At 38.5% G+C, this 13477-nt stretch overlaps 1 protein-coding gene across 2 annotated transcripts in view; it reads left to right on the forward strand.

The window, feature by feature from the left end:
* Nln (neurolysin (metallopeptidase M3 family)) overlaps window positions 1-13477 on the forward strand; it is an 88500-nt gene that overhangs the window by 27371 nt on the left and 47652 nt on the right. For both annotated transcript variants that reach the window (XM_013015915.1, XM_013015916.1), the window contains exons 2-3: window positions 3762-4021; window positions 8725-8873. In XM_013015915.1, coding sequence (XP_012871369.1) covers window positions 3762-4021; window positions 8725-8873 — 409 coding nt within the window. The remainder of the gene's footprint in view (window positions 1-3761; window positions 4022-8724; window positions 8874-13477) is intronic.

The raw sequence follows: 13477 nt of genomic DNA on the forward strand, positions 1-13477 counted from the left end.
GTTAGATTTCATTGTCAAGTAATTGTACATAATAACCCCTATAGAAAGTCAGGATCACTCTTTGTGGCCTTTTCTAGCTGTAGTAGCTGTCAGACACAAAACATCAATGAAAAGTTCTCACTAGAATTGTAAATATTCAAGCACAGCTGGCAGAATGGCTTTAGGAAAGGTGTCCCACCAGGTGCAGAGGCCCTGAGGAGATTATTAATGTGCCAGCATTGAATGAGCTTAGGACTGTAACCAAGGGCCACAGGAAGAATATTCAGCAAAATCAAGGTGGAAGAAAGAAGAAAAGAGAGAGAATGCCGAGAGCAAATGTTCTATGGATCTCATGTTTCTATTGGGAGTATAAGCCAGTCTCCTGTCTCATTCTCTTCCTCTGGTAACAAGTATTATAGATCCTGAAAGAAATTAAGAAAATTCTGTAAACCCATGCCGTCATGATTTTTAACTTTTGTTTCTTTCATTGTTGAGGCCTTTCTTCCATGTTGAGGCCTTTCCCTCATTAGCAGCAGTAGGAACTGTACAAAGGACTGAGTCCCTTGTGCCAGGTGGAAGTCCTGACACGTTTTTTAGTTTAATTGAGTTAAAAATCAGATAAGCTGTGATCAAGTATCAACCTTAATATAAGCATTAGGTAATAAAGGAAAACTAGAAGAGATCATCTTAGTGAAATACTTGAAGTTATTTTACTTTAAAGCTATTTAATAATGAAATTTTGCCCATAGTCATCATATATAAGAGAATGGTAAAAATGCGTTAAACATTGTTCTTCTACTTACTGTTCACGTAACTTGGCAGTACCAGACCCAGGCTTTTCATCTGTTGTAGAACTTCTTGGCAGCACCATCAGTCATAGTCATAGCTGACTCTCTTAAAGGCCTCATTCTGTGTCCATAAAGGTTGTAGGAATAATAGAATTTTTAGCCAACTGCCTACACTGAAGTTCACAATTTGCGCCAACATCAACATCGTAAGCCCTCTAGTCATCCATCATTTCTTGTACTCTGACCTCCACAGGAGGTTTTTCCCCACTATGCTTATTCCTCTTTTAGTTTTTATAAAAAAGCCTTTATCAGTTAGGATCCTCTAAGAAGCCAAAAATATAAAACCACATTTAGAACTGACTTGAACACTACAGAGGATTTATTGACTCATACAACTGGAAAGTCTGGCTCTGGGTCAGGCTTCAGAGTTAGTCTAGGGGCTCAGTGATAACAAGTATTTAGTTTCCTCTCTATTCTACTATTCACAGAATGTATTTCATCATAAGTCACATTCCACTTTTTCTCATAGGCTGGCTGCCAGCTGCCATCAAGGACACAAGCGCACTCAGTTGCAACCAGCGGGAATGAGACCTCTTTCTCTCAGCAGCATCCTGTGCATGAATCCTGTGATTAGAGGCAGCTACTTCCAAAACAAATAGACTGACTTTAGGGTGTCCATGCAAAAAGGGAGCAATACATATGAAATTAGATAGGGAAAAGGGATGAATGGCTATACAACCTCCTTAACCTATTTAACCATCTACTACACCCTAGACTTCTCCATTGTTTCTAGACCATTTCCTTGATAAATAAAACTCTACTGTTTGATACTCTGTCTTAGATCTTTCTCCTCCTGACCTTTACTAAATTCCACTCAGCCCAAAAGAAAATCGTTCCCCCTGCATTCTTCTTCCTTCCACACCCATACCACAAAGTAAGAAGGAAATATCAACATCTTTCTTCTCCAGGTTGTGCCTCCACCCACAGTGATGCCCTCATCAGCACCTCTACCACTGTGTAAAATACCTTTAAAGGGAGCAGGTATAGTTCTGTGATAGAGCACATGCACCTAGCCTTGAGTTGATTTCCAGCACCACACAAAAAATTTCAAGATCTGGTTTTGCCATTCTGTGCCCTGCATTTGATGTCCTTCTCCCAACCTTATTATTGGTCTTCTCCTTTATTCAAATACTTTAGTTAAAAAGTCTTCTGTGGTCCTAGGGGTGTGTGTGTGTGTGTGTGTGTGTGTACGTGTGTGCGTGCGTACACGCACGTGCATGTGTATTGTGCTCCAGTTCTTTTGGTAACTATTGGTATACTCTACTTGAACCATACCTCCAGTCTGGCTTTTTGGTTGCTAATTAGAGATAGGTTTTAAAAACTTTTCTACCTCTGTTGGTTTCTGATTGCTTCTTCAGATCTCAGCCCCCCAAAAGCTAGGATTATAGGCATGAGTCCATTTGACAGCCTGCATGGGGTTTTGTTTTGTTTTGTTTTTTGTTTTTAGGGTTACGCCTTTATTCTTTATTTTGAATTGTTAATATAAAGGTGATGTACAGTGGGATTACAGTTACATAAGTCAAGTAAAGAATACATTTTTTAAAATTTATTTTTATTTATTTTTGTCAGTTGTGGGGGCTGAACTCTGGGCCTGGGCACTGTCCCTCATCTCTTCAGATCAAGGCTAGTGCCCTACCACTTGAGCCACAGTGCCACTTCCAGCTTTTTTCTGCTTATGTGGTGCTGAGGAATCCAACCTAGGACCTCATGCATGCGAGGCAAGCACTCTAGCACTGAGCCAGCTTCCCAACCCAAGAATACATTTCTTTTTGGACAACCCATCCTTCACTCTCTCCAAGTTTTTCCCTTCCATCCCCACCCACTAATTGTATAGTTCATTTTCAACATAGTGTCTAGTAAATACCATGACAGCATGGTTTTTAATCCTAGCTCTCACCATATGACTAGTTGTGTGGCCTTGGGAAGTTCATTTTTAGGTTTTTTTTTACAAAAAATAAATAATAATATTATGTAATTCATAGGGTTGTTGAAGGACTTGAGTGAGTTTCTGCATAGAAAACATTTTGAACAGTGCCTAAACACTCACTATGTAGATATTAGGAAATGCAGCTTTTTTTTAATTCATAATAAGCTCTAGAACTGGAGAATGGGTTGGAGAGAATTAGGAAGGAATGGGATGTATATAGGTAAGAGAGAGTTAAACATAGAATCAATGCTGCTACTTTGACTGTTTTAAGGCAGGGATGAGGAATGACCTATGGACCATATAAGATTTGAGAAATGATTTGGTCTGGCTTTGCCAAGGTAACTATGGCCAGGAACCAAAATTCAATACATCTTGGAGCTTTTCACATAGCAACGTAAAATCGATACTAGCTAATACCATATACCAAATGGCCCCTGACAAAAAAGATTCCTTACCCCAGCAAGGGATACAGAATTGGTGTCCTAATTCTTAAAATTTTTGTTTTTCTTTTTCTTTTATGGTAATGTAAGAGTGATACCAGAGATTATTTCCAGAAATGAATTCAAATCATTATGCTTAATTTTAAAGAATTTAGCATTCAATATAGAGGAATATTTTAAATAATTCCTTACTAAGCCTATAATTTTTTTAGTGCTATATACATGGTTGCCAGATTTTGCACAGGAAAGATTATTAGTTTAATTTATAAAGAACAATTTGTATATCTCTGATACCTAACTTTCCTTCCTCTATGTGGTTTCATTATACTGACAATTCAGTGTTTGCATAGTACAAATTTCATTAAAACTTTAGGCAAAAACAATTTAAAAATACAAGGGAACTTAAGTTTAGGACAGCATGTGTTCAACTGAGAAAATTTGCTCAGTATTTTTTGAAAAGTTAATTTTAATTGAAATTTCCTTTTTTAATGAATATTTTTCCTTGCTTTGGACCAACAGAAATGTCATTTCTATTCTTTTAAAAACTTTTATTATTATTCTTTTTAGAGTTGGTGGTTCCAGGATTTTACTCAGAATGACTTTGGGAAGAGATGTGGCATCTCCTCTCCAGGCAATGTCCTCCTACACTGCAGCTGGCAGAAATGTTCTAAGATGGGATCTTTCACCAGAGCAAATTAAAACAAGAACAGAAGAGCTCATCATGCAGACCAAGCAGGTGTACGACACGGTTGGAATGCTGGACATAGAGGAAGTAACTTATGAGAACTGTTTGCAAGTGTTGGCAGATGTGGAAGTGAAGTATATAGGTGGGTAGGAGGCATGAGCACACCCACATCTCTTTCATTTTTGTTTTTGTTTTCTGTTGGCCATAGGGCTTGAAGTCAGGGCCTGGGCGCTGACCCTCAGCTCTTTGGCTCAAGGTGAGAGGTCTACCACTTGAGCCACAGTACCACTTCCGGTTTTCTGGTGGTTAATTGAAAATAAGAGTTTCACAGACTTTTCCTGCCCAGGCTGGCTTTGAACCATGATCCTCAGATCTTAGCCTCCTGAGTAGCTAGGATTACAGGTGTGAGTAACTGGCACCCAGCATACCCACATCTTGTTGTTTGTTTGTTTTTGGTCAGTTGTGGGGCTTGAACTCTGGGCCTGGGCTCTGTCCCTGAACTCCTCAGCTCAAGGCAGGCACTCTACCACTAGAGCCACAGCACCACTTCCAGTTTGCTAGTGGTTTATTGGAGATAAGAGTCTCATGGACTTTCCTGCCCGGGCTGGCTTTGAACCCTGATACTCAGATCTCAGCCTCCTGAGTAGCTAGGATTACAGGCGTTAGCCACCGGCACCCGGGCTATACTATGTTTACTACTTACTGACTTTTGCATAGCGGCTGGTTTATTGCTCAGATTTAGATTCTCTAAGATTTAGAAATTTTATTATATTAGCAAAGGCTCTGTAAAATTATACTCATTCGTTGCTTTCTGGACAAGGACAGCATTTTGATGACATATATCAAGACTCTTAAGAGACAGAGTACCTGCCTAGCAAGCTCAAAGTTTGAGTTCTAATGCTAGTCCTGCTACACATGCACACACACACACACACACACACACACACACAGTGATACACAGATGAAGTTATTCTCTGTTTGGCAGAGATATTCCATGGGTGACGTCATATGTGAGTTCCACTCTATGTGCTTCATGTTTGGTTAAGTGCTTTTCTTCAGTCATTCATGACCAGGTTGATGTGCTAGCCTAATAATTTAGATATTAAATTCATGTAAAAATAGTGGAAGAAAATTCTTTTTCTTAGTTTTTGTTTTGTTTTGTTTGTTGGTGGTGGTGGTTGTGGGCTTGAACTCAGGGCATAGGCACTGTCCTTGAGCTCTTTTGCTCAAGACTAGTGCTCTACCACTCAGAGCCACAATACCACTTCTGGTTTTCCAGTGGTGAATTGGGGATAAGAGTCTCACAGACCTTTTTGCCCAGGCTGGCTTTGAACTGTGACCCTCACTCAGCTCTTAGCCTCCTGAGTAGCTAGGATTACAGGCATGAGCCATTAGCACCTGACTTTTCTTGTTGTTTTTTTGTTTGTTTGGTTGGTTGGGTTTTTTTGAAACAAGTTCTTACTACGTAGTCCAAATTAGCCTTAAGTTTATGGTCCTCCTTCCTCAGCCTCCCAAATGCTGGGATTACAAGCATACATTTCCATACTCAACTAAAAAAATGCTGCTTGTTTGCCTGCCTCCCTGCCTCCCTGCCTACCTCCCTACCTCCATCCCTCCATCCCTTCCTCCCTCCCTTCTTCCCTTTCCCTTCCCCTCCCCTCCCTTTCCCCTTTCCTCCCTTTCCTCTCCCCTCCTTTTCCTCTCCTCTCCCTTTCCCTTCTCCTCCCCTCCCCTTCCTTTCCCTTCGCTTCCCTTCCCTTTCCCTTCCTTCCTTCCTTTCCTTCTTTCTTCTCTCCCTCCTCTCCCCTTCCTTCCCCTTCCCTCCCCTTCCCTCTCCTCCATTCCTTTCCTTTCCCTCCTTCCTTTCCTTCCCTTCCTTCCTTTCCTTCTTTCCTTTTTCCCTCTCCTACCTCTCCCCTCCTGTCTGTGCCAGTACAGGGGCTCAGACTCAGGGCCTCATGCCTAAGTAATTATTTAAAATTAAATAAGTAATTATTTAAAATTCAGATTTTTTTCTCAATAGCAGATCTTTTAAACATACTTTACGATTTGTGATATTTGCTTCTGCTTTCCCATAAAATTATCATTGTTGAATTTGGGAGATTTCTTGAAAACTAATTTTCTTTTAACTGTGAATGTTGTGGAAGTTCCTTCTGCATTCGTTAGTAGCTGTTAAAGCCTTGCTTGCCCAGTGGCCAGTCCTGGGCATCAGCCGTGTTTATAGCTTGGCAGGGAGAGCTCAAGTTGGCTTCCAGAGCTTTGTAGCAAAGGAAGGAAGGAAATGGTTTTCAGCATTATTGTTTGTTTAGTAATGTGTTTCCATTTTTAGGCTTCTGAGTTTTATTACTCATTTGAGTTTTTCTTAGTATCTTTTTGAGCTAATTTTAAACATTTTTTGAGGGGTTGGGAATTGAACCCCAGCTCTTGAGCTAATTTTTAAAAATAAGCAGAAAATGCATATTACTAATTCTAGCTTAAGCAAATTTTGCATGTATTAGATTTTAAAATGTCTCTTCCATTTTTCCCTTCACTTGGGCTGGGAAGGTGGCTCAGCGGTAGAGCGCTTGCCTTGCATGCCTGAGGCCCTGGGTTCGATTCCTCAGCACCACATAAGCAAAAAGAAAAAAAAAAGCCGGAAGTGGCCTCAAGTGGTAGAGTGCTAGCCTTGAGCTGAAGAGCTGAGGGACAGCGCCCAGGCCCAGAGTTCAGGCCCCACGAACGGACCCAAAAAAAAAAAACAAAAAACCATTTTTCCCTTCACTAAACAGGCATAAAATTTCATATTAAACAATAAAAGTATTATATACTTTCTTTCTTTTAAAAATCTATATTATGTATTTATTTTAATATCTCTGACAAAATTTTAACAAGTTTCATTGAAGCAATGTTTCAGGAAGTAAGGCAGCTTTCTTGACTTCATTTCTTGGTAAGAGACAGCTATATTCTTTACAGTGTATTACTTATGTAAATTTACCTGGTTAGGGTACTTTCAAAACACTGAAGATATATATATATATATATATATATATATCTTCAATATATATATATATTATATAAATAATATATATATTGCCATCTTCATATATTCATTGTCACAGAATAGGCACAACCATCACCAAAAAACACTGATTTTTGGTGTATAGTCTTGATTATCTTACTAACTCAAGATTTTTGACTAATTAAAGTCAAAATACAAATAAAACTCAAGAACCAACTTTAGTAAAGATTAGAACAGACTCACCATCATAATTTAACAGAAATACCTCAATATCTAGCTGCTTACTGGCTATGACTAAGTAAATTTATGACAGTTCTCTGAAATTAAATGGATTATTTTATGTTTATATGAAAATATTTTATAAAATGACCTATGTGGACACCAGTGCACTGGTGGCTCACACCTATAATCCTAGCTACTCAGGAGACTGAGATCTGAGGATCACTGTTCAAAGCCAGCCCGGGCAGGAAAGCCGGTGAGACTCTGATCTCCAATAAACCACAAGAAAACTGGAAGTGGCGCTGTGGCTCAGGTGGTAGAGAGCTCGCCTTGGGCTGAAGAGCTGAGGGACAGAGCCCAGGCCCAGAGTTCAAGCCCCACAACTGACCAAATTAAAAAAAAAAATCCTTTGTCTTGCTGGGCACCAATGGCTCACACCTGTGATCCTAGATACTCAAGAGACTGAAATATGAAGATTGTTGGTTTGAAGCCAACTCTGGCAGGAAAGTCTGTGAAACTCATATCTTGAGTAAACTACCAAAAAGCCTGAAGTAGAGCTGTGGCTCAAGTGGTAGAGTTCTAGCTCTGATCATAAAGGCTCAGGGACGGCACCCAAGTGCTCAGTTCAAGACCAAGGACAGCAAGAAGCTGCCACTGCGGCTCAGAGTAATCCTACAAGAAACAGATGCATCAAAGACAGAGGCAGACAGCCCCAGAAAAACATGCCATTGCAAGACAAAGCCTTCCGCCAAAAGCACCCAGAATCTGTGCCCCACAAGGAGCCAGGACCCAAACCAACACCGAATACCCATAAATGTCAACTTGGTCAAGTACCTCCAGCTGCCCCTGTCTTTGAGGAAGGTACAGTGTAGGGAGATTTGTCCCTCTTATTCAAACAGAAAAAGCTTTTCCAGAATTTTCAGAGAGGGCGCTTCCTTCCTCCTAAATAACTGACTCCTTGTTGGGAATATCAATTTCTCTCAATAAATGTTGTTCTGACAAAAAAAAAAAAAAGACCAAGGACAGCACCAAAAAATTAACATAAAACAAAATTATATATGTTATATATATAAATTATATACACATATGTGTGTGTGTGTGTGTGTGTGTGTGTGTGTATCTGCCAGGCCCCAGACTTTCAGTCTCTAATTTTCAAACCCCTCACTAAGCCCCTCCTTCTCCAAGGCCTAACCTTCTCCATAGCATATCACTTTATGTCCCTGCCCTTGGGAGAGTCTGCCTTTGGTTAGTATCTTTGTCTTTAGATAGTTAAAAAATTAAAAAAATTAGACCTTAAATGTACTTCTGGCTTTTTTTGAGATAAGGTCTTACTGTGTAGTCTGGTCTTGAACTACCTTTCTTCCTCCACCTCCAAAGTGCTAGGATTATAGACTGTGCCATTTGGCTGTCCTCAATGTGTTTTGATAAATGCTCAGACTACATCCTGTTGTTCATAATGAAGCCAAGTAGGACAGCCAAGTCCTGCATTAGTTTCTGCCTCTTGATGGTCTTAGGAAAGTGTGCAGAAAGAATATACATCAGCATGTCATTCACCTGGAAAGAGGTATTTGGCTGCATGCTGCTCTGATGAGTCCTGTGGTGTTCATAGTTCTTCTTTCTATCAACAGTGGAAAGAACCATGCTGGACTTCCCCCAGCATGTGTCCTCTGACAAAGAAGTGAGGGCAGCAAGCACAGAAGCAGACAAGAGGCTTTCTCAGTTTGATATTGAGATGAGCATGAGAGAAGATATATTTCAGAGAATCGTTCATTTACAGGTAAAAAGTATTATAAATCCCTTTAATATGGAGGGGGGAAACCTACAAGAAGAAGAATAACAACAAAAACTTCCAAGGGACTAGTAGGTGGCTCAGTGAAGGTGGCCACAAGCTTTGCATGTACTAGGCCCTGGTTTAGCGACCCAGAACGGCAAAAAAAAAAAAAAAAAGGAAAAGAAAAGAAAGAAAGAAAAAAAGATATTAGTAAACCCATAGACACCAGTCCATTCATACATTCATAAGATTTGTTTAGATATTTGGGCTGTTCATTCAGGACATTGTTGTAACGATTTAAAGTAGTTTCAGATTTGATTCCAATGAAGCAATTACTCTGACACATGTAGATCATTGTGGAAACATTTTTAGTGTCTTCTACAATGTCTGTTAAGGTGATATCAGAATAATTAAAACTAACTGTGTTTGCATTGAAACTCATTAGATGAATTTAGTTAATTTTGGACACCTTCCTTGATAACCATATTTGTATGGTACTTTTTAAACTTTTAAATAATGTCAGTTTCTGTTAGAACTGGACACTTCACTAAATAATAAATATACTCCAAATTTATATTTATTTTACTCTACTGCTGTGATAAGAGAAACAGGACCACCATGATGTAATACATGAATTCTTCTTTACACTGGATAAGGTCTGAAACAATATAAAGTGTGCAATTTCAGTATATATTACTAAAGTGAATAATATTGAGGTCCCAAGATACCACCAGCTTAGATAGTAATCAAATATAATTTCCAAAGTGGATATCAAGTATTATCTTACCTCTCAGTAATTTTTCTTTTAGGATTACATTTCATAGTTCTTTGTACAAATCTGAATAAACTTTCCAGTTATTTCCATTGGCATTTAGTATATTATACCAAAACTTAGTGGCCAGAAATAGCAAAAATCATGTTATTTTCTAAGTTTCTAGAGACCAGAATTTCAGGAAGGAACCAATTGGGAAAATCTGACTTGGGTTTCCTACTCATGTTTGGCATAGGTAACTGGAGTTGAAGCAGATTGGATTTAACCAGTTGTCTTTCTGTAATCCATAGATATCTTGGTTAGCTTTGGCTGTCATAAAAAAGTATCATAGCCTGAGTGGTATTACAATAGAAATTTATGCTCTCACAATTCTGAAAGCTGGAAGTATGAGATCATAGCCAGCGTGATCCTGTCTGGATGAGAGCTCTCCTGGCTGGCACTCAAATTGTATTCACACAACCTTTCTCCATCCACATGGAGAATGGCGGTAAATATCTATACATCTTATTATACAGTCACCAATCCTTGTACATTGAGATCCCACCCTGTTGACTTCATTTCACCTTAATTACCTCTCCAAAAGCCTATCTCTGAATATTATCCCATTGGGATTTAGGACTTCAACAAATTAATTTTTAGAGCACACAGTTTAGTCATAGAATCGCCCTATGTGGCTAAATGGTGATACTTTACAGCTTGACTGCCTCAGGGCTCTAGGACTTCCCTTGGATGGAGACTCAGAACTCCAGTGCGAGGGTTCCATCAAACCATATTGTATAGGTTGATGCTATAGTTTGGCTCTTGAGAGCTCCCCAAATCCCATGTGTTGAAGGCAAGGTCTTTCAGTCTGTTGTGCTACTTGGAGACAGTCAGTTCTTTAGGAGGTGGACCCTGGTGAGATCATTAAAATGTTATCCCTGGAAGAGACTATTGGGATCCCAAGCCTTTCCTGTTTCTCTTAGTCTCTTCACCATGAGCTTTACCATGCTCCTCATTATAGTAAACCACAGGTCCAGAAAGCTGTATCACCAAATGGCCACAGACTAAAACCTAAAACTGAGAGCTAAAATAAGCCTTTCTTCCCTGTAAGTTGAGTATAGTACTTGAGGTAATTTGTCACAGTTAAAAGGTAACTATCACAGTTGATCAGTCACTTAAGATATGACACATCTCAGTCTGGAGAATATCCATTACTTTGAAGTGTATTTCATATAATCCATAATGCCTAATTTTTTTACTAAACAGAGAGAGGAGTTTATAACAGATTATAAGGCTGACCAGTGTGTTGTCTTCCTCCAAGTGTGTGACTAAAAACACTATTTTACTTTTGTACAGTTACAGAGCTACCCAATTTAACCTTTGTACCCAGGTGAAGTAGCTCTTTTCATAATTGGAAAGGTTAGAGGCTGAAAATGTTTTAAGAACCTAGAAGTGTTTCCTGCTTTGCCAGACACCATGTAGATTTCACATTAAATCTCTGGAGAGGGAGATTTAGTTTTGGATTCAATTTTGTACCTCTGGGGCAAGTAACATGAAGAGCTGATCCAGAAGAAATAAAAATGGCAAGTAAACATATGAAAAGATATTCAGCCTCATCAGTAATCAGGGAAATGAAGACCATAATAAGTTATTTTCATTTGTAGGACTGGCAGAAATTAAGCTGGGCTCCAGTGCCTCACACCTATAATCCTAGTTACTCAAGAGGCTAAGATCTAATGATTGGAATTTGAAACCAGTGGGAGCCGGAAAGCTTCTGAGATTTTTGTTGCTAATAAATTACCAAAAAAGAAGCCTGAAGTGGAAGTGTAGCTCAAATGGAAGAGCAGTGGCCCTGAGGAAAAAAAAAAAAAGAGAGAGAGATTAACAGAAATTAAGGAGTCTGGCAATGCCAAATGTCTTTATGGATGTGCATCAATAGGAATGCTCAGGTACTACTAACAAGAGAGTAATTGGCTAAAAATAAGTAATTGACTAAAAATAACTAATTGATAAAGAACCTTAATATTATAAAGTGGAATCTCACCGCCTCAGTGTTTTACCAAAGAGCACTTTTGCATTCATGCATAAAATTCAAAAATGTTCCTAGCAAAATAATGAGATAGATTTCCATTCACAAGAAAATGGATCTAGTGGGGCACATTTATGTAATAAAATGCTTTATAGCATTAAAAGGAATAATCTATAGGAACCATGAAAACATGGGTCAACCTTAGTAACAGCAAAAGAAATTAGAGTACTACATACAGCATGTTACCATTTTTGAAAGCTAACAAGGAAATAATGCATACATAAATGGCAAAACTGGAAAAAATGTTTACCACAAAATTCAAGATAAGGAAAAAAAATTCTCAGTTAGGTACCTATGACTCATGCTTGTAATTTTATCTACTCAAGAGGCTGAGATCTGCGGATCAAGATTTGAAGCTAGCCTGAACAGAAAAATCCATGAGACTCTATCTCCTATTAGTGCATAAAGTATCTGGACTGTAGGTGGCTTTAAGTGGTAGAGGCACTGCCATGAGTTAAAACATCTTAACAAGGGTTCAAGGCCCTCATTTCAAGCCTTGATACTGGCAGTGAATAAATGAACAGCCAAAGAACAAATAATTCAGTCAATCAATAGGCAAACTAATTGAACTGACAGTTCTCAGAAAAAGAAATACAAATGGCTAATAAATACATGAAATGTCCAATTATAGGAAAGGCTAATCAAAACTCTACTATAATTTCATCTCACCAGTCAAAATGGCAATTTTCAAATAAATCTCACAACAAATGCTACCACGGATGCAGTGGAAAAAAGGAACCCTTAGACACTGTTGGTCAGAATGTCAACTAGAATAGTCACAGAGGGTCCCAAAAACTAAAAATAAACCTACTCTGTAATTCTCCCATACCACTTTTTGGACATGTTTCTGAAAGAGTATAAATCAATATACAAAAATGATACCAATGTTTATTGCTGCTCTGTTTACAATAGCTAAACTATGGAGTCAGCCAAGATACCCAAGAACCAATGAATGGATAAAGAAAATATATATGAACACACACACACACACACACACACACATATCATGGAATGTTACTTAGCCATAAAGAAACTGAGATTGTTATTTTCAGGAAAATGTGTGGAACTGGTGATTATCATGTTGAATGAGATATACCAACCTTCAGAAAGCTAGATATTGATATTCTCACTTGTGGACTATAAACCTAAAATGATGATGATGTGGATAATGATGATGGTAGCAGTGGTGGCAGTAGCAGTGGTGGTAATAGTAATGGAATTTGAATGTAAAAAAATCAACAGAAGGAGGGGAACTGGAAGAGTGAAGAGGGTTGAAGGGTATTACGTGGTGGGGGGCAGGAGGGAGGTTAAACACAGCATAATGAAACAAACCAAATATTGGAAAAGGAAGGAGGAGGAAAGGGAGAAATGGGAACATGGTTCAGGGAGTGAATTTGTTCATAGTACACTATGTGCATATAAATATTACAATAAGAACCTCTCATATTACAAATGCATACTAACTCAAAATTCAGTAAACAACAGACAAAGAAGGTTTCACAATACTCTTTCTAGTCATATTGCTGAGAAAAAATGTATAGTTAGTTGATGATAAAATAATACAGGCATATTTATCCCCCTGGCCTGCTAAGTAATAAATGCATAAGATAAAGTGTTTGATTGAAGAGGTTGAATTATGCAAGCTAGATTTGAGAACTAGAGTAGCCTATTGTAATACTTTTATATTTTTTCAGAGCAGTTGGCTTTGGTCTTGTCAATTCATCTTCACCAAGGAATGATTTAGAAGAGGAAGTTTTAATGGTACCATGT

This window comes from Dipodomys ordii, unplaced genomic scaffold (assembly GCF_000151885.1).
Source record: "Dipodomys ordii isolate 6190 unplaced genomic scaffold, Dord_2.0 Scaffold28, whole genome shotgun sequence".
In the NCBI taxonomy this organism is placed as follows: domain Eukaryota; kingdom Metazoa; phylum Chordata; class Mammalia; order Rodentia; family Heteromyidae; genus Dipodomys; species Dipodomys ordii.